General features: G+C 31.5%; 3 protein-coding genes across 4 annotated transcripts; 1 reads left to right on the top strand and 2 right to left on the bottom strand.

Moving 5' to 3' along the window:
- Position 1: 1 nt before the first annotated feature.
- Positions 2 to 27,750, top strand: LOC126835784 (kinesin-like protein KIF19). Of its 2 annotated transcripts, none has more exons than XM_050568599.1 (13): positions 2 to 229; positions 1,324 to 1,392; positions 20,580 to 20,690; positions 22,173 to 22,370; positions 23,171 to 23,515; positions 24,179 to 24,420; positions 24,550 to 24,774; positions 24,857 to 25,017; positions 25,378 to 25,526; positions 26,007 to 26,220; positions 26,587 to 26,716; positions 26,782 to 26,886; positions 27,362 to 27,750. In XM_050568599.1, the coding sequence occupies exons 1-13, from the start codon at positions 107 to 109 to the stop codon at positions 27,510 to 27,512; spliced, it is 2,223 nt and encodes a 740-aa protein (XP_050424556.1). In that variant the 5' UTR covers positions 2 to 106; the 3' UTR covers positions 27,513 to 27,750. The 2 variants fall into 2 exon arrangements, with proteins under 2 accessions (XP_050424556.1, XP_050424557.1); XM_050568600.1 differs by having other exon boundaries at positions 26,787 to 26,886; positions 27,362 to 27,546.
- Positions 6,876 to 8,458, bottom strand: LOC126835785 (cuticle protein 16.5-like). Its single transcript, XM_050568601.1, has 2 exons — positions 8,370 to 8,458; positions 6,876 to 7,408 (listed from the first exon to the last, which is right to left on the bottom strand). Exons 1-2 carry the CDS (start codon positions 8,379 to 8,381, stop codon positions 7,049 to 7,051), a joined length of 372 nt encoding a protein of 123 aa, XP_050424558.1. The 5' UTR covers positions 8,382 to 8,458; the 3' UTR covers positions 6,876 to 7,048.
- Positions 13,054 to 14,651, bottom strand: LOC126835786 (cuticle protein 16.5-like). The gene is made up of 2 exons (XM_050568602.1): positions 14,543 to 14,651; positions 13,054 to 13,559 (listed from the first exon to the last, which is right to left on the bottom strand). Exons 1-2 carry the CDS (start codon positions 14,552 to 14,554, stop codon positions 13,212 to 13,214), a joined length of 360 nt encoding a protein of 119 aa, XP_050424559.1. The 5' UTR covers positions 14,555 to 14,651; the 3' UTR covers positions 13,054 to 13,211.
- Positions 27,751 to 27,767: the final 17 nt, after the last annotated feature.

The raw sequence follows: 27,767 nt of genomic DNA, 5'->3' as shown, positions 1-27,767 counted from the left end.
GTTCGGACACTGGCGCAGAGTGCTCAAGTCGATAGATGGAAGGTCGACGGTTTTCGTCCACGGACCGCCGGCGAAGTGCTGATATCCGAAAGGCATTCCCACAGCTATGTCTCCGTCTCTCAACCCGAACCAGGACATGACCGCCTACGGCAGCAACGTGTCTTCCATGCCGGAGTTCGTGACGCGAGACGAGCAACAAGAGTCGACGGCCATCGAAGAAAAACTCATGGTAAAACTAGAAATTACACGTGCGAGGCATATAACACATGGCTATTAGTAATAATTAGGAGACTAGTGGCCAAAAAAAAAAAAAAATCCGGCCCGAAGGACCAAAAACCAACCGTATGCTTTCTCTTAATAACTGTTGGTAAAAAAACGTACAACTATTCGAAACCCCTGTGGGAATATAAGAATCACAAACAAAAGGGTCTAACTGAGATTGGTTATTTTAAAAAAAAATCCGGCCCGAAGGACCAAAATCGGTTTTACGCTTTTTTTCTCAAAAACTATTAAACACGCTTTAACACCACAGCTCACCTTGTAGGGAAAAAGTTTCCTCATAACCCACCTTTGAATATGCGACTGATTTTGTCGGTAATTGTTTTTTTCAGTTATGATAATAATTGAGCCTTATTCTAAAATTTAATGACATTCTGTGGAATATTTTTAAAAATTAATAAGTTAATTCACTGGCTAAATTGTTTAAGTATTTGTATTTTATTATTATTATTATTACAAATTATTAAAACGCATTTCTTTGCTGAATAGGCCACTGTTTGACACCGTAAGCACCTACATACTATTTTGTTTACCTATAAAACCTATAAAGATTGGATTATTCTGTAACGGTATTGGACATTAGATAATGACACAGATCTAAAATATTGACACAAAGGTTTTGTCTATAACCGTCAATAGAATTCTCAGCGGCACTCGTCGGCTTGTATTGTGTTCATATTCTAATGGCAGACAAAACTTTAAAGGTGCTAACGGTAATAATAATGATACATTGAAATTAGATACGAATCATGAAACGGCACAAGTACTGGATGCAGAGTGCATGCCGGATGATGACATTATTTTCATATGCAAATAACACAAAAAGTTTTACTAAACGACTAAGTGCACAACTGTTTAAATTACACAATCTTAATTCGTCCTATCTGCCACAGCTAATCTGCACGTTATAAGTGATACATTATGTCCCGTTAGTTCTTTCTTACAGTTGACGAAGGCGTTAAATACAACATAAAAATTTGACTTTATTGCACCTTCTCGGTATTGCATCTATTTAGGGAATAAAATTATACTTGTGGCTTTTAGGTGGCTGTTAGAATACGACCGTTACCTGCGAACGAAATGGACAGAAGCTTATACGTGGTCGATTCTAAGGTAAGCTTAACACAAAATATCCAACTTTCAACATGAACTTAAATATTAAAATACTAAAGTGTCCGGTAATAATGGCGTGGCACAAAAAAAACTAGAGTGCATTATTAAATTTAAATAATGACGGTTAAATAATTTGCATTGTTTTTTTTTTCACCAAATATTAATTACACTTTTTTTTTCAAACTCGATTGCAAAAAAAAAATAAAAACAATGCAACGATAAAGCATGCATTGTCATTTAAAAAATTTTACCATTTTGGACACGCTATAATATTATGTTACTCGATTGTGCACATCAAACTGAATTGTAGATACAAATCAATAATGGCGGTGCATATTGCATAAACAGTAATTGCAAATATTTAATAAATAGTAAACCATATATTATTATGATCATGACATATCGTGTTGGAACACTTAGAACATATCGATTTAGGTGTTATACATACATATAGTGATACTTGATTGATTTACACAAATTGGTCATGTACCAATAATTATTATCGTACACTAAGGGACACAGAACATAATATTTGTAAATTATTATGTAAATAGACAAAACAATTGATGATAATGAAACACTTACAATAATAATATGTTATTCTGTTTAGGAAAATGGTTGATTTTATCTATATTATTAATCCAATAATAATTTTAGGTTTGATTTAAATAAACCAAACGGTTGCTAGTAGCAAATACATTTGTTATCGATAAAGTATTAAAATAAAACAAATAAAGTTATTTTTAATAATTGCGCCTGGAATCCAATTAAATACCGACTATAATACACCAAATATTCTATTTGTTTGATCCAAGTCCGTTACTGAGAACTAAACAATATGGCACTTACTATCGACACAATAGACAATTTTCAAAACTTATTGTTTTAGTTGTTGCTAAGGTTTGATTGATTTCTTTTTATTATTTAACTAAATAATATTACTTGTTCTCTTATATCATTTTTACATTTTATTTCTCATAAAATAAAGACTGATAGGTAAGTAGTTGATACGTCGTACCTTTTACACGTGATTATAATTATTATGAATATTTAATGCGGATATTCCCTTTTTTTTTTATACAGGTACATTATAATATTGATTAGGTATATTATAATATATATTATGTACATATAACCTTGAATAATAGGGTGGACAAAGTGAAAACATACACAAACTAATATTCAATATCGACAACAGAACGTCAATTATTATGTTGACGGCAATCATTTTCGAAGTGATTAAACAAACAAGTGTTCGGTGGTTCACGGTTGACCGGAAAGAGAGCTCTTTACAAATACCCTCACTCTTCAACATACCTATTATATTATGACCATGTTCATGAAGTATAAAATACTTAAATGATTACAAAATTGATTCCCTTGTGTTTTTACAGGATCGAGTTAAATTATTATAAAAGAATAGCCATTACGAGCCTAATGCTTAAATATATCACGCACATATTCATTGAAACAACTTATTCCTTTTAATTTGTACACAATCTCTATTGTTTATTATGATACAAATTGTGTAATATATACATAGCTATTGTATATGGTTATTATCATGTGTAATAAGACAATTTAACAACAAAATTTACATAACTAAATCATATTATAAACATGAATAATATAATAAGGTGCAATCTTTTATACTTCATTAACAATATATCAACATTTTGAGTTTTTTTGTTTTCAATATTTTATATTGATGAATTGGTACGAAATTCAATGGTCAAATATTTTATTTACAAACTATTTCACAAACAATTTTTGCAATTTTATGTCAAACCTTTTCACAATTTTGCTGCATTATTAAAAGAAAATAATTAAAACGTTGCTTTTTTTACAGTATTTTAATCTAGTAGATACCTACAATATATTAATGCATTATAGTTATTAATACATAGGTATTATAAAAATATTTTCATATAATTTGAAATATTTCCATATTACACAACACTTAAAATTCGAATAGAAATGGACTAAACGTTTTTTTTTTCAAATATACTTGTCAGCTGGTATAAGACCTCGCAATATATACAAAAATTGTACATTCTACCCTTGTCTTGTCAACACTTGACAGCCGTCTATTGTTGTTCTAAACACGTTAATAGTTTTACCCTTTATAAGACCAAGGACACGTCACAAAGGCCAAAAATTATTTACACAGACTTTTAAAACCTAACCTAGATTGGGTAATTTCCGTCTGATTAGTCGAGTAATTATATAAAAACAATATTGATTACACTGAACTAGAAAATTGTCGCTCATTAGATACACTTAAACGATACTTATTGGATAATTTTAATCGATTAACACAAATTACATAAACTTATAACATTCCATTAACGTTTTATGGTATTATTAATAACATTATTCGGAGTTTCGTCAAAAACAAATGGGGGCAATGACAGAAATTCATTGATTATATTTTGATAATTAATTTTATCTAATGTTGGCGACACTGTCATAGTTAAGATACCGTGATTGACCTTAATGATAACCAGGTTTTCAGCGCCCATTTAAATTAATTATATTGATATATCTTACTCGATCTTAAAAATTCGTCTCATCTTTTAAGTTGTAATTACTACAAGTAAGTCAATTTATTTTGATTCATTTAAGTATAATTATTTAGTAAATTTAATCAGGAAGATTATTCGACTCAAGTGTAATTTTTTTATTTGTTATGAATTAAAATCGTTTAATTTATAATAATTATTTAACCATTATTGGCATAATAAACAATTTGAGAAATTTAAATTAATGGTTTAAACGGTTTGTCTAAATTATTTATTTAGTTTTGCATACAAAAAAAAAATACTAATTTGTAATTAAATATTTTGGCGTTTTGGGTTTGCTTATTTATAAACCGCAAATACTCTGGCCCACGTCTAATAGACAGTTAACGCTTTTTAGTTTATTTAATTCGAAATTGAATAGTCGCAGATTTTAGACTAATGTTTAATTTTAATTTCTGTAGAAGCTAAGTATAATATTATAATGTTTCAACCCATTCAAACTTATTATTCTTACTGGAAAAGTTCCAACTTTTAAAAAAATATAAAATATTTTTTTTTATACCTAGGCTTTTGATAATAATTTATGTTTAAATTGTTTTAGGCCAACGTTAACTTAAAATGTTGACTCTACTTGATAGTGTTTTTTAAATGAATTCACATTTTTTTTGATAAATAATATTTAACGAAACGTTTACATTTATGTAACGTACCTACTTTGCTGAAATAGTATATATATATATATATATATATATATTATTTAGAATATAATTAACGGATTTTTTCGGTAAATACAATATGCTAATGTGTTAAATAAAAAGTTTTAAACTAAGAAAATATTATACTGTACTATGGTTCAGCACTACAGTGAGTTGTTTGTGAGGACCGCGTTACACTTAGCATTCAAAAGTAATTTATATTATACAATAAGACCCGCAACTCCTTTGAACCTCTTGTGGTAGGTATTAAATTTCATTCGGACATGCGACCCTTAAGGCTGACCTGGATCCATTTTTATTAGCAGCCAAAGTTAAAGAGTTAATATTACCCGTTATCTTGATCGAAAACACCAAGTGACCTGTTTAATTTTTAGGTAATTTGCATTCTGTGTTATTATAAGCAAAACGTCGCCAGTCACATACATAATAATATTATATCATAATTATTTACAATAACTTTATTGTTCAATTGAAAATACCAGTTGAAAAATGAACCAAGCCGAATATATTAATAATATCATTCAATCAACCGTTTGTATCCACAGAAGCATAAAATTATGTACAACAATTTTAATTGGTATAATAATAAGGTCAAATAATTATAATATATTTCAAGACTTGGTTCATATTATATTTTTAATAACACATTTTTTTTGAGAAATTCAATTATGTTACACTTTATTATCGGAAATGTTTATTGCACAGTTATAAGTTTAAAAAAAAATGTCTTAAAGAGTAATTCCTCATCAAAATGACATTGCCCGACTTAAATGCGATAAATTAATCGTTTGGTGACATTGCTGTGTTAATAAATAGTACTGTTTTACGATTATTACTGTAAACAAAAAGATTAATAGGAAAATTTTAAAAAAAATCCTTTTTATCGTCAATTTTTTTTTTTGTATTTAAATAAGTACTTACAAATACCTACCAAAAACTATTTTATAGTCAGATGTTTATCAACAATTATTGACAAATCGGCTTTAGTGGTTTAATCTGATTACCTCTTTACGAATAATAATAGTACTAGTAATGTTTTAATATTATGAAACATATTATAATGTAGTTAGGGGTACCAAAATTGAGTCATACATTTTTTAACAACCAGAGGTAAAATATTGATTTATTGTCCGGTATATTTCGTCAATGTCATAACACTATGACATTCGTGCCCGTTAAGTAGTGTTTATTGTAAGCTGATATCAAAAAAAAAATGTATATATATAGATATATTATGTGTACTCACGATTAGTATAAGTATACTTTTTTATGGGATGTAAAAATCAAATAGCTGTAATAAATGAATAACCAACTAATATACCACAAAACCTCTTTCTTAAAATGTAATACCTACTATAAACATTAGGTTATGGTTTAGTTCTAAAAAAATCTAGCTGATTTAAATTTAATATTCATTTATTTTTATGCTTACCTATAAAATAAAAGCTGTCATGCGTTTATATTTCAAAATATGAATATATTTGTTTATGAATGATAAGAATAATACATTAATACCGTATTCTCATGACAACCCTCATTTTTTTTGGCATAAAAAACAATTCAAAAGAGAAAAAAACCACTGATTTAATGTACGAATTTACACGACATAATAATAGCTTACTTACCATTACCGTTAAAACTACCACCTCCAATTCTTCACTTGCACATGTTTTTACCGTGTCCGCTTGAAACATCAGATTGAACAATAAATAATATAGTTTTCCGTCAAAACAAAGATTATAATCTCAGATGTGCTGTATTGAATAAAGTACTTGAACTTTACATATAAACACATTTATTCAGAATTAATTAACTTTTATGTTATCTCATGAGTGTAATTTATACCAATTTTCTACTAAGATCTATAACTATCATGGAAAATAAAAAAAATTAATCAAAAGTTTTAACTTTTTATTTTTTTATTTTTGGTTGCAGATTGGTAGGGTTACATTTAAAGAATACCTCAATCCAATTGAAAACCTTTTGGAGTATTTTTTCGAAAAATTACCGCTTATCGTATTTTGTAGTATTTTTGTTACATTTTTATAACACAAAAAGAGTTTAAAGTTTGAATTATACCAAGCCGCATACGACCTATAACTCTACCTTTTCATCGTACCTGTGTATTTATTTTAACATTGTAGTGTTTAATCACAACTGAGAATGAGTACATTTGTATTGTATTAAACAAATTTTACCAATTGTTTCATAAATAATGATAATGAACAAACACACAACATGGAAATACGATAAAATATATCTGTCTATTTATATAATTACACGGCTTGAAAGTATATTTTTACAACACATAAAGAGTTTAAAGTTAGAATTATATTGATTTTGGTGGTGAAGAAATCGGTTTTTCGTACAAATCTTTTGGGCAGACTAAGATGGTCCGGTAATTTTCTATTGCTCCTTTCACGGGTAGTATGCGTACGGAGAAGCGAAAGTCTTGGCTACGTAAGGGTAAGCGCCGTAGGAAGAGACGTAAGAGGCAGTGTAAGGGGAAGCAACGGCCACCGGAGCGGCGGCGTAAGGGGCGGCGGCGTAGGGTGCAGCAACGTAGGGTGCAGCATACGGAGCAGCGTACGGAGCAGCGTATGGAGCTGCGTATGGCGCAGCGTAGGCGGCAGCGTAGGGGGATGCGACCAACGGGGCTGCGAGCAGGCCTCGTTTGCTTCGGTCGGCGGCGGCGGCAGCTGGCTGAGCTGAAGACGGTTTTGCTTCTTCGGCGGCGGCAGCGAAGCACATGGCGATGGCGAGCACAACGAAAGATACCTGAAAAACAAAAACAAGTAATTTTAAAACATTATCATACTTCACATAGGAATTAAAAACCAAAAAAATGTACAAGAAAAACAAATAAATTGAAAAAAAAACCGAAGTTAATCCTGATTTGGAAGCACTTGTTAAATGAACATAATATGACACATAATGTTCTTTTGTATTTGATAGTGTCGTTTTGAACTAACACAATCAAGTATGAGTACATGGATAAACACTTAAGCTAAATACTAGGTATATGTTCGTTTCTAGTACAAACAAAAGATAGTTGAAACGCAAAATTCAACATTGAAATATTTATAACTAATTTAATTTTCCGCATATTTATCAAACGACAGTAAAGAAACACCATACTCTAAGTTTTATAATAGACAAAAATTTAGCTAAGTGATATTGTTGTCTTATTAAATTGACTGCCATCAGATTAAAATGAAAACAATTTTACATAATATCTTATCTGTAATTGTGTAATTGGTCGCACACCAATTTTTAACACCCTAACAATAAAATTATACTACTAAACTTTGGGAAATATTATTAAAACGCTACATGTCTGACTAATAAATGGATATTAAATATTTTTCAACCGTCTTTATCGAAATTTTACCTAACGTCCTTAAAAGAATATAAACATAATATGTTTGATGTAGGTGAAATAACAATTTACCTTATGCAAAAAAAATATGTTATACAATAAATTTAAAAAATATATATGTGGTTGAAATATTGTCAAAATGATTTTTAACATTTAAGATATTATAAACATGAATAGTATTTTTAGGTAAAACCAACTTTAATAAAACGTTACTGGTCGAATATTTTATCTTAATCCGTTGAAAGCATTTAAAACAATCGTTATTATTAAAATTGTTTTCTTAACGAATAATTGGTACCGTATGAATTAAAATGTACCCATATAGACATATCCGGTGAATGGTATAGTTAAAAATCTTACTTGGAATTTCATGTTGATTGGTTTGTTTTGTTGTCTTGGTGTTTGCGACGAATGTAACGATTGTTGACAAGTTGAAGACTGATACTCTCCATCGGTCTCGTGGTGCTTTATATACTGTACATTTGACCATGCAACGCCCAATTATTATTCTGTACACCCTCAACACAATTACAGCATAGGATAGCTGATGCCAAAACGGTAGGTAGTTCATGTAATATACGATACGGTTCAGTAAGTTCCATATTAGCTGTTCCCTTCCCAGACAAAAATAAAATAATTTAAATTAATAAAAATAACAATAACTTAATGTCAATAACAGTTTAAAAAATGTTCAAAATATTTAAAACAACGAAAACACACAAAAAAAACAATAATATCGTAACAAATAATAATATACACACAAACAATGTTAGTTAGAATCATTTATATATTCTTTATGAAAATCAAATTTAGTATATTTATATTCTAATTAGTGTAAACAGTTTGTATCTATTAGTTCTATGAAGGATATAATATATTTCGATTTATAAATGCAGCTCATCGATTCAGCCCAAATCTCCACAACAAGTCAATGTAAACCTAAAAAACTTAAAATATGCAATGCTTTCACAACTTCTTAAACCATCGAAACTATATTAGTCATAGTTTTTAGTTGAAGCTTTTATGTTTAAAAAATGTACTGTTAAAATATTATGGAAAATATGGGTATTTTCAATAAAATAACAAGTAGCAAATCATTATTTTTAAATAATTACTTGCCAGAAATATATTTGTATTTAGTGAACCAAACAATTTATTATTTAAAATACTATTAAATAATATTTAGTTTTTATATTAACTGTATCAAATTATTTCTTTTTACTTGAAATACATTTTAATTTGATTGTTTCAGGTAAACTGTTATATTTAATGATTTTTTAAATAAATATTTAAGTAACTAATATTTAAAACTTTATTTTAGTTTGTTCCACTTCTTACGGACAAAATCATTCCATACATGAAATTATTTCTCTTCGCTAACAATAATTTTGCACTATATTTGTATTGTACATTACTAATAAGTATTAATGAACGCATTCCGACCTAATATGATAATTTTTTTTTATTATTTGTCCCTCTCGTAGCAGTATGTGGTAAAAACACATTTCTTTTTTTTTGTTAATATTTTAATATTTATTTTTAATGGTCGCGAGCAACAGTTTTCAAGAAAATGTCTAAGTTTTAGTTTTAATTTTTTTTAGGAACAAAAAATTAATTTTAAACAAATGTTCAATTTATCAGTAGAAAAATAAAAATGGATTAGTATGTTTTTAATATCAAAAAATGACTTTTGACACGAATTTAGGACTTAGAAAATAAAATTATTGAAACTTATATGTATTAATCCTGAAATACTATCCTTATGTAATTTGTTTAAGGGTTGAACATATTTTAAACTTATTCCTCATTAATTTTCAAAGAAAACTAGGATACTTAAATGATACATTTTTTCTACGTTAGACAAAAACAATTATTTTAAGAACTGACAGAAAAAACAAGATTTTAATAACCTTGACTACATTTTTTACAAATGGTTTTTTTTATTATAGATTTTGTCTTGACTACTCGAAGCAAGTACTGTGTTTGTAAAAAATTCTTCTTGTTTGGTCAAAACAGGGTTGAAGTCTTGGGCTAGGGCAACGCCTCTTTCTGCTAAATCATTGGCAACTATCCAATTGTTAACAATGCCATAAATGTTTAAAACTTGTTTCTTTCTTTATGTCTACCCTAATACATATACATATATACTTATTTATAAGGGTCAAAACGCTAAATACGAGCCAACCCTGCCGCAGGTGCTTCCGTCGAAAAACGGTAAAAAACGACTACATTAATAAAAAATAGTTGAAATAATTATGTGTAAAAATAAATTATTTTTCTGTTTTTCGACTTTTCTATGAAATTTAACCTCTCTTTTTTTTTAAGCGTTTTTGATGGTGAAAATAGATTGATATTTATACTTTTAAATTTCTGAAAAAAATACTCAAATTTTGGGCAACACAAAAAAAACCACTTTTTAAATTATAAACACAATTTTAATGACTTTATGTTACCCGAAAAAATAAATAAATATGTTTAGCTTTAAAAATCTGAGATTATTTTACATTAGAAACTGATTTTTAATCTTTTTTTTTGTTTTTGATGGCCGAAGATACTATAAAAAAACAATAATAAAAATAAGCCTGAAGAAAAATATTAAAAATTCTTCAAACGACCATAGTCAAAACAACATAGGCAGAATAGGTTTTAAAAAAATTCCCCGGGGGGAGGGGGCATGCTCTAAACGTTTCTTTTTATATGGCGTTTTGACCCTTTTACACATAGTATATACTTGCCCTGGAATATTATGTTATGCATATTGATTAATATAACATGGTAACTTTATTAAAAATATCTATTTTAAATTTGATGAAAAATTACAAAGTCCTATTATTAGTAAAATTATGTTATTCTAGCAATTAATATTTGAAAATTTTAAGTAGGTTATAATTTTTTTTTTTTAATGAGACGTTGGTATTAGATAAGTTGAGCCAGTAGTTTCCATGAAAGCATTTGTATAATAGGTTTTTTTTTCTGTTAAAATTTGTGTAGGATGTATTATTTCTATTATTGACAAAATTGTTGTTGACACCTATACTTATATGTTGGCCTTAAGAACGTTTATTTTTATAACGAAAACTATGTAATCAAAAATGTATCAGTGATATATTTTGTGTACACATTTATGAACTATATCGTAGACAATTTTTGTTGAGTATCTGTCACTTATATAATATAATATCGACTAATGCCAATAGCAAAAATATTCATTTCTTATAGTTTTTCTATACTAATATTAAAGTCTAAATTTAGACAAATCATCTCAAACTACATTAACAGATTGTTGTAATTCTATTAAATTGCTTATCTTTTTAATTATAATTGTTTGGCATCCATAATATATCACCTATAAAAGGAATATGCAATACGCTTGACGCAGTCATACTTTTTGAAGAACAGCAGTTGAAGCTTAATAAGTACAAAAATACACATAATATATAAATATTTACAATATTTTATTGCTTCCATTCTTTACGTTTTTTGTTCTGTATTTATAACTTATACATTTTCAAAAACCATGTTTAAATAATTTTAATTTTTCAAAAAAAAAAAATTTTTATTTTAAAAAGTGTATAAATAAGTATTATGTGTTTAAATAATAAGTTCAAACATTTTCTACTAAAAAAAAAAATATTTAAACTCAAATATTAATCTGTTTTAGTGAATATTTACATAAGTAATTTTTAACGCATAGTTAGTCGTTTTGAGAGCATAACTTCCGTGCTTTAAATTCAAGAAGTATTTTTGATAATTTAATCATTTCATTTGTTAATAAATGTACATAGTCAGCAAACAGTCTCGAACGTTGTCATGTACGCTAATCTCATAAATAAAACATAAAAAATCTGGTTTGATATTGTTTTGATTTAAATAAACCCCCTTACTAAAAGTTTCTCCTGCATTCTAATAGACACTAAAATCAAATTAAAATTAGGTAATAATTATTAAATATACACAAAATACTTAGAAACATGACATTTATTTACAGTACTTTTCAAACATATTTTTTTAAATGGTCTTGTTTTCTGTTCATATTATGTATCCACAATTATATTATCAGATTATGGACTTTGCTTGGATCCCAACAATCGTAGTGGTATTAGTGATGGGATTCCAAAAATCCGGATTTAAAAAAAAAAACTATTCAAGCCACTTAACATATTTTAAGTATTAAATATTATTACTACTACAATATAAATGTGTGTACCTAAATAAAATATTTTTGATGAAAATATAAAAAAAAAACACAGAACAAAAAGATAGTTTCCTTTTCAAATTCGGCTTTGTTGAAATCTGAAAATCGAGAATCCGAAATCCAAAAACAATTTATTGTCAAAGATAAGCATTTAAAAAAAATATTTTACTTAATTGCACAGTTTTTTATTGCAATAATATTTAATATTTATAAGATTTTTAAGTAGCTTAAAAAACATTTTTTTTAAAAAATCCGAATTTTCGGATTCCTATTACTAAGTAATATACAGAGTTGTTCAAATTTCATGCTGCAGTAATTTTTTCTATAAAATAATTTTTTTTAACTATAAAAGTTCCACATAAATATATTATTTTATATTTAAATAATAAAAATAATTATAATTTTAAATTTAATTTTAAAATATTGTTTGGGTGGATAATATTAAAGGCTAAATTTTAAAAGTCGAAGAACAACCAATTTATTATATTTACCTATGAAAAGCAGATTTATATAAGGAGAATAATGACTGTTCGATAACCAGTTTTCGATTCATACTTCTCGAGTTATTAGCTTATTATGAACTTAAATGTTCAAAAACTGAGATGAAGTTGATTATAATGAATTTATATAAGCACCCGTACTTCTCTCCATATCTAAACTTTAAATGATAATAACTCAAAAGTATTTATTTATATTAATAGATATTTAAATTATATATATTTTGTTATTTGAATTTTATAAATTGATTTTTAAAAATACATTTATAAAAACAATTTTTTGTATTAAAACAATTTTTGCCAATTGTTTAGTAAATAATAATAATAATGAACAAAACATACAACATCAAAATACGATAAAATATATCTGTCTATTTATATAATTACACGACTTGAAAGTACATTTTTACAACACATAAAGAGATTAAAGTTAGAACTGTATTGGTTTTGGCGGTGAAGAAATCGGTTTTGGGCAGACTAAGATGGTCCGGTTATTTTCTATTGCTCCTTTCACGGGTAGTATGCGTACGGAGAAGCGAAAGTCTTGGCTACGTACGGGTAAGCGCTGTACGAAGAAACGTACGGGGCAGCGTATGGGGAAGCCACTGCGTAAGGGGTGGCGGCGTAAGGGGCGGCGGCGTAGGGTGCAGCAACGTAGGGTGCAGCGTACGGAGCAGCGTATGAAGCTGCGTATGGCGCAGCGTAGGCGGCAGCGTAGGGGGATGCGACCAACGGGGCTGCGAGCAGGCCTCGTTTGCTTCGGTCGGCGGTGGCGGCAGCTGGCTGAGCTGAAGACGGTTTTGCTTCTTCGGCGGCGGCAGCGAAGCACATGGCGATGGCGAGCACAACGAAAGATACCTGAAAAACAAAAAACAAGTCATTTTAAAACATTATCATACTTCACATAGGAATTAAAATCCAAAAAAATGCACACGAAAAACCTAAAGAAAATATAAGTAAATTTCTTAGTTAAAAATAATATTAAACTAACACAACTGGTTTGACAATTTTCAAGTCACAAAAAAATTGGGGAAAAACTATGTCCATTCTGATTTAGAATCACTTGTTAAATGAATATTATGATATATATATATATGTATATATATGACATCATTAGTATGCCTAGTACTACTCGGGATTTAAAGGATAAAAACGTATTAAAAAAAATAGGTTAAGTTTTTAATTTACTAAAAATATCAGACCTATTTGTTAAGGCTACATAATATAATAACAATTAAACAATAATATGTAAGTTACTTATTGTAAGTGCGACATTTCACCTTATGAATTATGTCCGTTTTTTTAAATTATTTGATTAATTTTTAAGTGGAACAAAAATTTAAAAAAAAAACTGAAAACTTTTAACTCAACTATAAATTACCATTTTATCTTTTTTCTAGAAAATTCGACTTTAATTTAATAAAATAGTTTTTTTTTAAAAAACAATGTTTGGCCTTGCTGGCTGATTTTTCATTTCAATACTAACAATGTGTATAAACTATTTTTTAAAGATTGTACAAATATTAAAAAGTTGATACGATTAAAATATTATTTTGTAAAGAGGGTTTTTTTATTTAAATAAAAACCATTTCAACATTTTTTTTAAACATAAAACAAAGTTATAGTTTTCAAATAGAAATAAACTTATTTTAAAATTGTTTTTATTAATTTTTTTTTGGAAGGTATGTTTAGTAATTATTATTTTACATTTAAATGGAGATATATATATATATATATATACATTTTTTTCTTGTGATTTTAAAATGTTTTAAATGCCACAAGATGTTACTAATATATATATTTTATCGACTCTGAAGAAGAACGAAAAAAAAAATACTTACTTGGAATTTCATGGTGATGTTTTTGTTTGTCGATTGAACTGAGATAAACGCTGATGAGACAAGTCTGAATTCAAACAGTGAACTGATACTGACGGTTGGTCTTCCAGCCCTTTATATATCATTCGATTATCCTGGTGGCACCCGTTTGTAATTATTATATTTGGCATACAATGGACACGTTCGATTACAAAACAGGTGGCGATGCCAAAACAATAATAATGAGAGCTTCTCCCAGATTGCTTATACAGCTATATGGGTTTTTTTTTTAATAAAACATGCAAGTTGCGCCTTAACTCAAACGCGGATATGACTTACAATTAAAATAATGAAATTGAACGTTATGTAAATCAATTTGTACGATGTAGAGCTGCTAATATATTAATGGTCTACACTAAATAATATGCAAAAAATAATACCGATTATAATCCAATTTAATTTCTTTGAAATATTATTAATTGATTAAAACGCCTCACTGTCATGAGCTTGTTGTTTTTAGAACTGTTTTATAAAACATTGACGTTAGATACACCTTTTATTTCTTCAAAAGAAACCAAAAAAGTATATATAATATATTATACATTTTAAAGGTTAATTTAGAAAGTTAATTAAGAAAAGTTTATTTAAAAGCTATAGTCGAATAAAAATATAAGACTTTAGAATAGTTTTTAAACGCAAGAGAATATTCAAAAAATTTAAATATTTGATTTGTAAGTCAATAAAAACGTTGGATGCAGCTTTAAAAAAAAAGTGTACTTGTTAAAGAAAATGTTGAGACTCGATTCAGAATAAGAGATCAAATTCATATAGGTTAATACATTTTGGTTTTTGTTCCAAAGAAAAAACGCTTGCCAAGTCGGGGTTGGCAAGTAGGCTTTCTGGATTTTTAATTTTTGGAGGATTATTTAAAATATATTTTTTATAATTATTAAGCAATGAATTCAAAATGTATGAACATTTAGAAGGAAAATGTGTTTTGATGATGTACAACTTTAAACTTTAAGTTCTTTCTCCATAGAGATCAATTTTTAAAACTCTTCACTGCACTTTTACATGCTAAGGTGATTTTAATAAGACCCTAAATAACAAAATCCTTTTATCGGTTTCAGAAATGTGCGTGGCTAAAGAAAAATGTAGCTAAAATGGACAAGTTTTTTAATTGTAAAAAACTTAAATAGTTAATTTGTAATATTTATTATATTATAAGTATGTATTATGTTTATATTTATTAATATTTTTTACCTTCTCGACAAGCTCATTCTGATGAGATTAGAATTAACTTTCTATACCTTATTATAGTTGGAAATTAAGTTTTTATAAGATGTAAAACATAGGCTTTTTTCAAATTCAAATCATTGTACCGCACAGGTATGTTATCCGATCTACCTTATTATTATCTTATACGTATATTAAAGCAAAGACAAATGTCTATCTTTTGGTTTTTAGTGTGAAGCATTTTTTTTTGCTATTCACAACAAACTCTTAAAGATACAGAGTCATTTGGATGTAATTAAAATCAAATTTGTTTAATCAGGTACAAAAGCGAAGTCATTTGTTTTATGTCAAAAAATGAAACAAATGGTTTATATTATGTTTTTTAAATTTTATTATCGCGTTAAAATGTGAGGGTACATTTTAGATATTGATAATATTGTCTACAACTATATTTTCTTACGTTTATTTGGAAAGTTTGTTCGTTTATTTGGATTAAACCTTTGCCTAAAGCCTAAAGTTATGCAATATTTGTTTTACATTTTAATTTGCCTTTCAATAATTTAAATAAAATCTCGAGGTTAATCGACCGCCATCCAACCAGTCCTGTGTTTTTTTATTTATTGAAACCCGAATGCAAAAGTAAAAAATAACTTTATTAGGTTTTTACGTAGGTAAGCTCATATAATTAATGCTTAAACATACAACTAGAGTATGTCAACATTTAATTAAATAACAACTCCCAAACTTTACTTATAACTTTCTCAGGTACACATTGTTATAGGGTAGTAAAGTTGTACAGTAAGTAAAGGCAATCGATCACTTACATAAATTAACTTAAACACTATTAATACACGATTTGTGGGGAAATCCACTATTTCATCTGGTTTGGATAAAAATCAATTAAATACTGATAGTGTCTTATTTCAGCATAGGACTGATACACTTTTATTCAAACTTATGGTCAGACCTCACAGTTTCAAAGTTCTTAACGGCTACTTATGTTCTCATTTTGTTAATTTTGCCAATGTTCAATTCTGTCATAGCCATACATCATTACCGGCCTTAGTCCTTAAGTTGTTTGTAAAAATCTAAAGCCAATGCTATATCAATATTAACTCATTTAGCATGTCTATGTTATAATGTTCCAAACGACCCTTGCAATAACCATTTAACACGACAAGAATAATATACATTAGATTAAAATATCAATAGTTAATACGTGGTTTCTCAATAAGCACCAACAACATTATAATATTTTATTTTATCCACTGTATAATACTTAATATGTAATAGTTCAATAACAATACAATAACTCACTCGAGTTCATCAAGGGAAATCGTCCTTCTTTTATAGGCACGTATGATCCTTCAAGGATGATACTGTAGTCTAGTAAATATGATTTACAAATACAATTAGTTACCATAATATATACTATATATATATATATATATATATATATATATATATATATATTTATTTGTAGAATGGATACTGACATCTTCCTACTAGGTCTTATTTCCATTGAAATATAACTCAAAAACAGAGTTTTAAGGCAAAACAAAACTATTTTTTACATTTCTCAATATTCTACATTAATACAATATTAATATTCACATATTTTATACGTACAACTTTTGTTCGTCATATATTTTTTCTTATCAATAATAAACTCGGTTTGTACATAACGTGCCGTTATCTATCATAGCTATAAACGTCATTCGTAAATTATTTTACACAATTATTATTATTATTATTAATATGATATACTTGGACAGGTGCATCATAGAAGTAGATGTGGTACCACCTATTTGGTAGGTAAACCGGACACCAGGACAATAATTGTGTTGGACAGTTCCAAATTAAAACGATTGCAAGTTGGCTGTGATAACTACGTGTAATATTACTATTACTATTATAATATGGGCGACCTTTCTCGGTTATTGGATATATTTTGTCCTACTAACGAAACGAATTCAATTGCCTAGCCAAACCGAACCGAACAATGGCTCTGTCCGCGGTGTGTGTGTGGGAGGAATAGCACGTAGACGGCACGAAGGGCAAAACCGGCCCGCACGGTCCCCACATAATAATGAAATCGGGCATCTGAAATCCGATTGAGTCACCAAAGCGTTATCTAAGATTAGAAAATAAATCGTAATTTATACATTATTCATTACAAAATGCACGTTGAATCGCAAAGATTACCGAGATCATATTACTATAGCTGTTGTGTTGTACACCGCTATGATAGTAGTACATACTTCAACAGTAGGTACATATTATATGAGTTGGTGGCGAACGGGGAATTAATCAAAAGTCCATTATAAACAAGCCAACAGCGCACGGTAGCCACGGTAGGTTAACGCCTATTGAAATAGTTTGTTATTCAAGGATACAGGATATCTTATGTTGCTTGAATTATGTGTTTACCGCAGTTGTTTTAAGGGTAAACCTTATAATTTACACACAAATCCGCTCAGACTTTGAAAAACCGGCTATTTCCCAGCTTTGATTAAAAAAAAAACAAGTGACAGATTGATCATGTTAGAATACTATATTAAAATGTATAAGTGTATTTTGTATTTATAAATTTTCTTAGCAAAAATAACTGGTGTAATTTTAAATAAATTAATAGTTATACCAAATGAAAAGTGAAAGTGTCAAACGTTCCTAGTGCCAAAGTATAAAAATTGAACTTTATAATTTGATTTGTATTTTATTCATTATCGGAAACACTTTAACATATTTTTGAGTTTTAAATATGATTGTTTTTTTTTTATAAATAACTATCCTTTACTTGAAAAATTTACAAAATTGTTTCCGGTAATGAATAAAATACAAATCAAATTATAAAGTACAATTTTTATACTTTGACACTTGGAACGTTTGACACTTTCACTCTTCAAATATCCACAAATGGGATCTAAAAATGTTAATGTCACACTTAGGTCTTAGGCATACATAGGTTAGACCTTAAGCATGTGGAATTGATTAAACCGCTCATAAAAGCAATATTTTGTTTGGAATCGCGTTTTTTTAGTTTTATCTTTGATATTACAAAACATTTTTGGAAAAACTCTAGGTAAACGTCCTAATTCAAAAACTACCTACTACTTGCCTAACTAACTTACTAGTTTATTTTGTGTAAAGAAACATACCTACATTTATTCGGAGACCAGTTCTGAATTGAGCGAGGGAAATGAAATAAAAAGTTCTATTCGAATAAGACATTCAAAAACTGTATTCAAATAATTTTTGTTTTAATTATACAAAAGTATCAAATCAAAATATAGCTGTAAGTATTTTTTTTTTTTTTATCTTCTTAAATTTTAGAGTTGTGAGGCGTCTAAAATATATAATATTTAGTCACGCACTTTGGCCCGCAATTAATTGCGCTACAGTTGAAAACATGACTAATTTATCGCTGCCCAAACCTTATAAATACCGCAGTAAAGTACCTAAGTATGACCTCTTAAACCCCAGTGAAGGAACTTGACCTAAAAAACAAAAACGTACGTTTTGGGTTTCGCGTTTCACTACCCAAACACTTGATGAAACTTTTATTATGTACCGACCCTTTTTCTTATTTTACCTGAAAACTAAACAAATCACGCAAATAGAACAGGTAATTTTTTTTTCTTGATTTGGCATTTTTAATCTATAACGGACAATAATTGTTGTACACTTTATTTAATTTAATAAAGAATTAAATTGTAATACTGTTTATTATTTTAATTTTTTTTACCTTCCAATTACCAGTTACAATTTTACCAAAAATACACCTCTATGTATATAATTCGTATTTAGGCCACACCATTCGTTACTATACTTTTTAATATGTATACTTAATACTTATGTATATTTTTTAGTTAATTTGTGTATTTCAAATGTCACTTTACTGTTTGAAACACAATTATTATAAAAAGCCGTTTGGCGTATATTACTAAAATAAAATATTTTGTATATTTTATATTAAAATATTGTATTTTTCACTGTGACAAAAATTACACAAATTATAAGCCGTACATAGCCGTATAAGTCGTACGACTCAAAACAATAAAATATTATATTTATTTTTAGCTTCTACGCGTAGGTAAGAAGGTATTGTTTTCACAACGATGTGAATTTATGAATTTTTTTTTCTGTCTGGACACACGGTATCTTCTTAACCGGTTTCTTTGTGTAGCAAATCTATAGATCACAAATCGTACCCCGAAAGGTACTTAATTTGGAAAAGAGTTCACCGCTTCCCATTCAAAACCGTGAAAAACAACGAAAAAATTTATATATTTTTCAACTTAAATATAAGGCGTAAATTTGTGTATAATTCTTAAGCATAGTACTACCCATAAACGTTGACAAACCAAACAAATATCAACAACCATTTCCCCTAGGAAGGTGATGTGTTAGGGATTAAGGTATGAAAAATATATCAAAGGTAAATCTAGAATAGGGCTATAACCAAAAAAAAAAGGGCGAAAAATTACACTTTGATCGTTGTGAATTTCTAGGTTGCCGTGTGTGAGTGAACCATCAGTCAATCAAGATATTTGAAAATATTTTCATTATATTGTTAAATATGGCATTATATGGGCAAGAACGGCAATAAATTATTATAATATTTATTTTCAAGCACATTATTGTCATTAGGTACAATGCTCTTATCGGTATACTTTGTACTTTCCTACCGTTACGGATTCTCATCAAGTGATTTTATCACTTTCAGTCGTAATATTTTGTGTAGCCCTATGACCTCCCACGCCCCAATATGCTCCGTCCACATTATTTAATTATTATTATTATTATTATTACATTTTTGTTTTAGACAATAGTCGTGGAAGAAACGGACAAAGAAAGAGACGACGTACTGCGACAAAAGCGAACTGGCAAAAAACAGTATGTGTTCGACGCTGTTTTCGGCGAAGATTCATCGCAGGTAAAATATAACACCTACCAGCTATATTGTAATATTCATATATTGTCTATATTGTAAATAGTAGATTTGATCCGTATATAGAGAGGATATTATTGTTTAATAAACCACAACCTCACAACTCTGACAGCATTTGTTTGTCAAATGTCGCAATTTGAAATCTTTTTGAATAGACCAAAAACTATAAAGTAAAATTGTAAAAATGGTATAGAAATTTACAGGACTTTGAAAATTTCATGTTACACTTGATTTTTTGATGACATACAATAATTTTGAAAAATGTAAGACATTTTTTATTTTTATCAATCTATAATGAGTTTTTTTTCAGTCAGAAGCTAGAATTAGGGAGGGTAACTTTTGAAACTTTTGTGTGTGTTACGATTTAAGTTCCCTTCTGAATATTTAGCTTCTGACTGAAAACATTCTGTAAATCCCAATTTTATCCAACTGTTAATAAGTGGCTTAATACAAAAAAAAAAACATACTATTGACTTTCCCAGTATTGTCGTTTTATTGCGTTGGCTAAATAAATAAGTAATTGCGAAAATGTTTTCAGAAATTCATCGTCGCGAGCCAACCTAGTCACTCGCTGTGAACTTGCCAATTAAATATCCATTAAAACAATTTACACGTTTCTATTTAGACCTTACGACTGCGGTCCGACCTAAGTCACGTGTATTGTCTTGGGTGGTCTTTCACGGATATCTGTGCTTTTTTTTGATCAATGCATTTTCGTTTTGTTTCTTCTAAATTCCTATCGAAAATATCATTAAAATTCCTAATTTGAAATGTTTAAAAACACACTAACAGTAACGAAGAAAGTATTATTGTAGGACGTACTATACAAATCTAAATAGACAGTTAGGTATACTATGCTGCCTCTTTAAGTGCCAGGAATCCAAATAATATCCAAAAGGCTTCATAATAATGATTTCCTCGAGGGCCTAAAAAGGCAAAAAAGTGTAATTTTCCCCTTTTTTGGGGTCTTTCTTAAAAATATAAAAAATAGTTTGAAAAGTGTCCTATTTTAAATATAGCTCCGGTCTAATTTCCAGGCCTTAAATCTTAAAACTACAAGTGAAGCTAAAAGAAAAGTTCTTACCCACCTTGAGGGAAAGGATTAAATTAATAATGTCTCATGCTATAGGTATCGGTTTTAGGCACTACGATTTACTTTACTACAATTTTAATTTTCCAGTATTCCCATTTATTTTATACGTTAAAAAATAATAACAGAAAAGAATATTAAGTCAACTATATTCTTAGGTACAACGATATGAATGTGTTTATGCTTTCGTGGATTTAAGTTGGATCATTTTCGATGAATGTATCCATTTCTTGTCAATGTGCTGACGTTTCGGGCCCATTGCAGAGTTCATCTCTCTGAAGATGGACTCTGTGTGGATATATCCGAAAACTACCATGTCAACAACGTATAGTACTATATATGTACTTGCTATAGTTTAGTTAACTATTATTGTTTAGGACGACGTGTACGAAAGAACCACTAGAAATTTAGTCAAAGATATTTTGGTCGGGTACAACGCCACTGTGTTTGCGTACGGAGCGACGGGCAGTGGTAAGACCCACACGATGGTCGGACACGGTGGAGAGACGGGTATCATGGTCAGAGCAGTCAGTGATTTATTTGACACGGTGGCCAAAAACGCTTGTCGATATACAGTGAGTAAACGCATAACACATCCTTTGAGCATTATCCAGACATTAGCAGACCACCGCAGTTTGCATCAATCTTGAAGAAAAAAGTATTGCATTCAATTCTCACACAATGCCAAAGTATTGCATTGGTCCCTCGCCTCGATTAAGCACAAGCCCTTACTCAATTTGAGAGGAAGGCGCTAGACGGTTAAAATTTAATACAAGATATTAAACATGCGTATTTGTCCTCAGCCTTCCCCTAGCACGAGTTGGCAAATCTTTCACCCACAGATTAGCTGTCCACTTATCAATCCCAAATGCTTCCAGTCATCTCTTCTCTAGCCATTTTCTGCCTTAATTTCTTATTCACTGGCCGTCAACCTAAATCACCCGTCCTTGTAGCGTTGCCTGATCATCTGATTTCTTTCCCAGTCACTCTCTCCCTTCCCTTCAAGTGCGTTACTCGACTATGAAGTCTATTATAAAGCCATAAACGCCACAATACCTAATCCTCGGTATCCTTTGTAATATCGTCCGTTACGCTTAGTTCTACCGAATTTAAAACCATTTGTCTCTCTATGCATAAGCTATTTGTCGCATAAAAGTATTTTTTAGAAAATCCCTCTGGGTTACAGCTCAATATAAGTCAATATGACTTAAATCTTGATTTTTTTAGGGAAAAGACGTCGCTTTATTGTGATAATGTATGTACAAATTGTTAAATGGTCAAATTTCTTGTCCTGACCTAATTATGAATTAACATTTTAAGAACTTATACTATTATTGTAACATATCTAACTGAAAGTACGTTGTTTTGAAAATAGGTAAAGTTGTCATATTTAGAAATATACAACGAAAACATACGAGACCTTTTGAATCCGTCGTCGGGATTCTTGGAGCTTCGCGAGGACTCGTCTAGAAGCCGCAACATTCAAGTCGCGGGCCTTTCCGAAGTCGTCGTGGAAACCGTCGATGAAGTGATGGGACTGTTGAACCAAGGCAACCGACAGAGGACTGTAGAACCGACGGGAGCCAATAAAACGTCTTCCAGGAGTCACGCTCTTCTCAGCGTGACGGTGAGCAAGTCGTCCAGAGCGTCGACTGCCGTGCGACAAGGCAGATTGTTCATGATAGACTTGGCTGGTTCGGAAAGAGCCAGTCAAACAAAGGTAGGTGACTAACTCGGAGGCCTCTACATTTTTCCTGACACTTCTGACAATAAGCAAACGATACACGAGAACAATGGTAGAGTTGACACGGCGATGCAGAGACTACCGATGGTGTATTTGTGGTCACAGAACCAACCTCGCAATCTATTTAAACTAACCCCTTTATAAATTTATCTCTACCTAACTAAAACATGCAGGGCCTGATTTAAGGGCCCGGACAAGTGCACTGCCTCGAATGTATTGCACATCCTTGTCGCAATTAATTTCATTCCAATGCCTCCCTTGATTAGTCACCAAAGCATAGACACACTGGCCAGTGGAGTTGGGAAACGGCATTTCCTCTGGCCATCACAAAACATGATAAGAATATGAACTGTTGACTTGAATGCAGTGTTTCATGCCCAGTAAATCCCTTATAAGTTCATCCGTTACCAAAGCCAAGTAAGTATGAGCTTAACTCAGACCTCGTTGATGAATTTTCGTTGGCCCTGGGAATAGAACTTGTTCTCACTCCTCCTTAGACATCTTCTATTATTACATTAACCTATTGGCAGAAACTCGAAAAATGTTTGAACCTAAATGAACTCCAACGTGACAAATTGTGCTTATTGTAAAAGTCAGGTTGTACGTTTTCAATTTGTCATGATGAATATTTGACTTTAGAACCGTGGCAAGCGACTCAAAGAAGGAGCGCACATCAACAGATCCCTGTTGGCTCTGGGCAACTGTATAAATGCGTTGAGCGGAGGCACGAACCCGCGATTCGTCAACTACAGAGACAGTAAGCTCACCCGGTTGCTGCGGGAATCGTTAAGCGGCAACTGTCGCACAGTCATGATTGCTCATGTTAATCCGGCCGCTTCGCACAAGGACGAAACGCGAAACACGTTGATTTATGCCGCAAGGTAATCTCGTATACAAGCTCCGGGTTCGATGGGGAAAAAAACCTAGTTACTTTCTTCGCGTGCTATTTCTTGTATCCAGTCAATAACAAATCCGTGTTAAAAGTGTTTCTTCAACGCTGGACGTTACAGGGCCAATGGCATTTCGCACAAAGTGGAACGCAACGTTTTGAACGTGTCTTTCCAAGTCAACCAGTACAGGTCGGTCATAGCGGACCTGCGCAACGAGATATCGAGACTGAGGACCAAGTTGGACGAAGGCCGGACCAAATCGTCGAACGGTCATCCAAGTGATACGCCCGTCAATAAAATCCGAGATCAAATAGTCACTACGTTCCGCGAGCAAATGAAACTCAGGTCGGTATGCGTGTATGCTTGTTAGGTAACGGCAACATAATGTTGCACCAACGATCAACAGACCGACCGTGTAATGTTACAGACGAAAATTAATGGATATCGACGGGCATTTGTTGTCGCTGGGTGTGGAGGCCGAAAGACAGCACCAGATCATCAGCCAGTGGGAATCTAGGAACAACAAACTCTACTGCCGGAGGACGAGCAGTCAACGCAGGCCCGACACGAGAACTTCGAGCAATACATGTGAGTAGAATGCAGTTTAAGTTAATTTACACACAAACATCCATCTCCTTCTGTCTAACCACTACATCTAGCTATCGGCCATCCAAGTGCTGAATCTGATATGATCCATTGCCAATCACCTATAATCATTATTTCGGGGCATTCCTTAACCTCAGATTTATTTCTATTAATTAGCCTTACTGTTTTGTTGTTTTCCTATTCAATCAATTTCATTTTGTTTCCTCTGCCGTTGAAGTCGAGCCAAGCTTTCGTACTCATTCCTCATTCTATACACTCCCTTGTCACACCGCACACCAATATGATATTCTATCCTTCCAGGCCCCTGATATAATAATATAACTAAATAATTTGACACATAAGGTTCCTCGGATAACGATCAGCTGAACATGCATCAAGCGTGGACGGATCTCAGTTACATTGAACACGAACAAGAAAGGTACGTTGCCTTGAGGTCAAAGACGGTGAGCGAGCTCGACGAGGTCCGACAACACGCGGTGGCTTTGGAAAACGTAAGTCTGCTCAAAATAGCCACATGCAAGTTAGATGACTAGCGACCTTATATAAGTTATATAGTGATGGTTGATACTTTGCTAAAATAATACACGTGACCCTAAGGAATTGTCATATTTTTTAAAACTCAGGGAAGCTTTGTGTGAGTCATGAGAATTCCAAAACTGCCATTTCAAAGAACATTCCTAGTATGTTCCTCAAAATCCAACGATTCCTAGTGCTACTACAACGACCCTGATGACGTGTCCCCTCTAAATCTCAGACCAAACTGATTAATTTCATTCGATAACTATTCTCTTAAGCCTTTAAATTGTTCATTTAATCTGTGTGTGTGCCAGTGTCTTTAAATTTAGATTAAAGGGTCGATTCCATGGCACGGTTGGCCAATTTTTGTTTTGTAAATAAACAGACACCTGCGCTGACCTTAACGGGTCATAATCGCCTGCGGTTCTAATTGTTAACCGGTAAACACTTTACAGAACCTTCCCAAGCGACTGGATTCGGAGACGGAGCGGGAGCTATTGTCGCTGATCTGTCGCGTACACGAGTTGGAAGCCGACAAAATGGCTTTGCAAGGAGAACGACTGGTCGAATCGTACGAGCTGCGCCGGAGGGGTGACCTGCTGCACAAGATGCACCGTCAACAGCGCATTACCGACGACATCATAACCAAACAGCGTCAAATCATCGAAGGTTGTACGAAATCTTGTTAATTAATTTTTTTTAAGTCGGATAAGATGCTAAGATGGACGAGTAGTGTGTGACGAGGGAGGATAGAATGAGAAATGAATACACAAGAGGAAGTCTAGGAATTGGGGAAAACGAGAGAATAGTGTTATGTTATGAGAAGAGACGAGGCAGAGGCAGTGAGAGTTGTTATGAAGATGAATGTAAAGGGAAAGAGAGGAACATATGAGCATAACTGGTGTGATTGAACGTGATGGAGCTCTATGGAGGCGTAGGGCTAGGGTGGCCAACACCATAATATAGTTGGGAGTGTAAGGCGAAGATGAAGAAGTAGATAGTTTATTATGTTTTCATGTGCTTATTTTTCGACAGGCGAAAACATGCCACTGCCGTCCGACTTGAAAGAACTGTACAGATCTTACCAACAGGAAATCCACGCCAACTCGTACAACGCCGACGTCAACACCATACCGCTGTCTTCGCTGCAGTCTATCGACAAAAGGTTGGTGGTCATTTTTTACGGCCTTTGCGCCTACCACCACTGACACGGCCCGACCGTTGTTTCAGTTTAGAAAAAACCACCTTGGACGACAAAAGGGTCACGGCGAGAGCAAACCCGTTCGCGACGGTCGACACGTTAACGCCGGAATCGAGACTAGGAACGACGTCGAGGTGAGTAAAACGTTACCCTAGGAACCACCTGATTAGAGTGTTCTTCTTCTCTATCTTCGCCTTACAATACCAACTACACGGTCCTACACCTCCACAGAGCTCGAATATTTTACATCTCAATCGGCCCAGCTGTTCTCATATCACTTACTATTCCGTCTATCCATCTTTTCTCCAGTGTCTTCCTTTTCCTCTACATTCATCTTCATAACACCTCTCACTGCCTCTGCCATCTCGACTTATTCTCTCTCATTTTCCCCACGATAGGTGCAACTCCTAGACTCCTCCTCGTGTAGTCCACTCTACTCATCCGTCTTAGCATTCTTATCTCCGCTACTCATCTCATTCTCTGTTCCAGTTTTCTTGTCTACTGTCTACCGACCCATATAACATTGCTGGTCTCACTAGAGTCCTCCTCATACCCACTATTTTTTTTTTTTTTTTTTTTCTAATTAGTGTCCCATTACTCCTGTTACAGCAACGAAAGCCTGGCCGGTCTGGATTGGGAAAAGGATCCGGGAAGTCTGCCACCGATTAACCCGCCAGCATCATCGCATTACAGGAACGAAGCACCTTCTCCCGTGCCGGCGTCTGTGTTGTTCCCGCCTATTTCCACTAGGTTTCGGTAGAGCCTGTCAAATCAAAACTAAATTGTAAGCAGAGCCGGGGGGGGTCGGGAATTCGACATTTTGAAAATATCCCAAAATTCGAAAAAAAAAAAACGTTCAATCCAAAAGTTCTGTTTAAAAGCGTTTTCGGTTTGGGATTGTACCCGAAGTTGAAGTGAAAATACGGATACCTACTTCGACTCTGATTATATAAGTTTAATCAAATCAAAATATTTTTGTTAACCGTGCCAATTTGCATATAATATATAATAATAA

Source organism: Adelges cooleyi, unplaced genomic scaffold, assembly GCF_023614345.1.
Source record: "Adelges cooleyi isolate 19-005CV unplaced genomic scaffold, UGA_ACOO_1.1 ACOO_flye_CR_arks_rails_tigmint_CR_PRNA_23, whole genome shotgun sequence".
In the NCBI taxonomy this organism is placed as follows: domain Eukaryota; kingdom Metazoa; phylum Arthropoda; class Insecta; order Hemiptera; family Adelgidae; genus Adelges; species Adelges cooleyi.
The sequence above is the reverse complement of the archived record's forward strand: the minus strand, read 5'-3'. Positions and strand labels throughout refer to the sequence as shown.

Bases quoted from the DNA above. Each gene is read 5' to 3' on its own strand.
- LOC126835784 (XM_050568599.1), top strand. From the start codon at position 107: ATGTCTCCGTCTCTCAACCCGAACCAGGACATGACCGCCTACGGCAGC. The intron at 25,527-26,006 runs GTAAGTCTGCTC...AACACTTTACAG, and splicing joins ACGCGGTGGCTTTGGAAAAC to AACCTTCCCAAGCGACTGGA. The intron at 26,221-26,586 runs GTTGTACGAAAT...ATTTTTCGACAG, and splicing joins ACAGCGTCAAATCATCGAAG to GCGAAAACATGCCACTGCCG.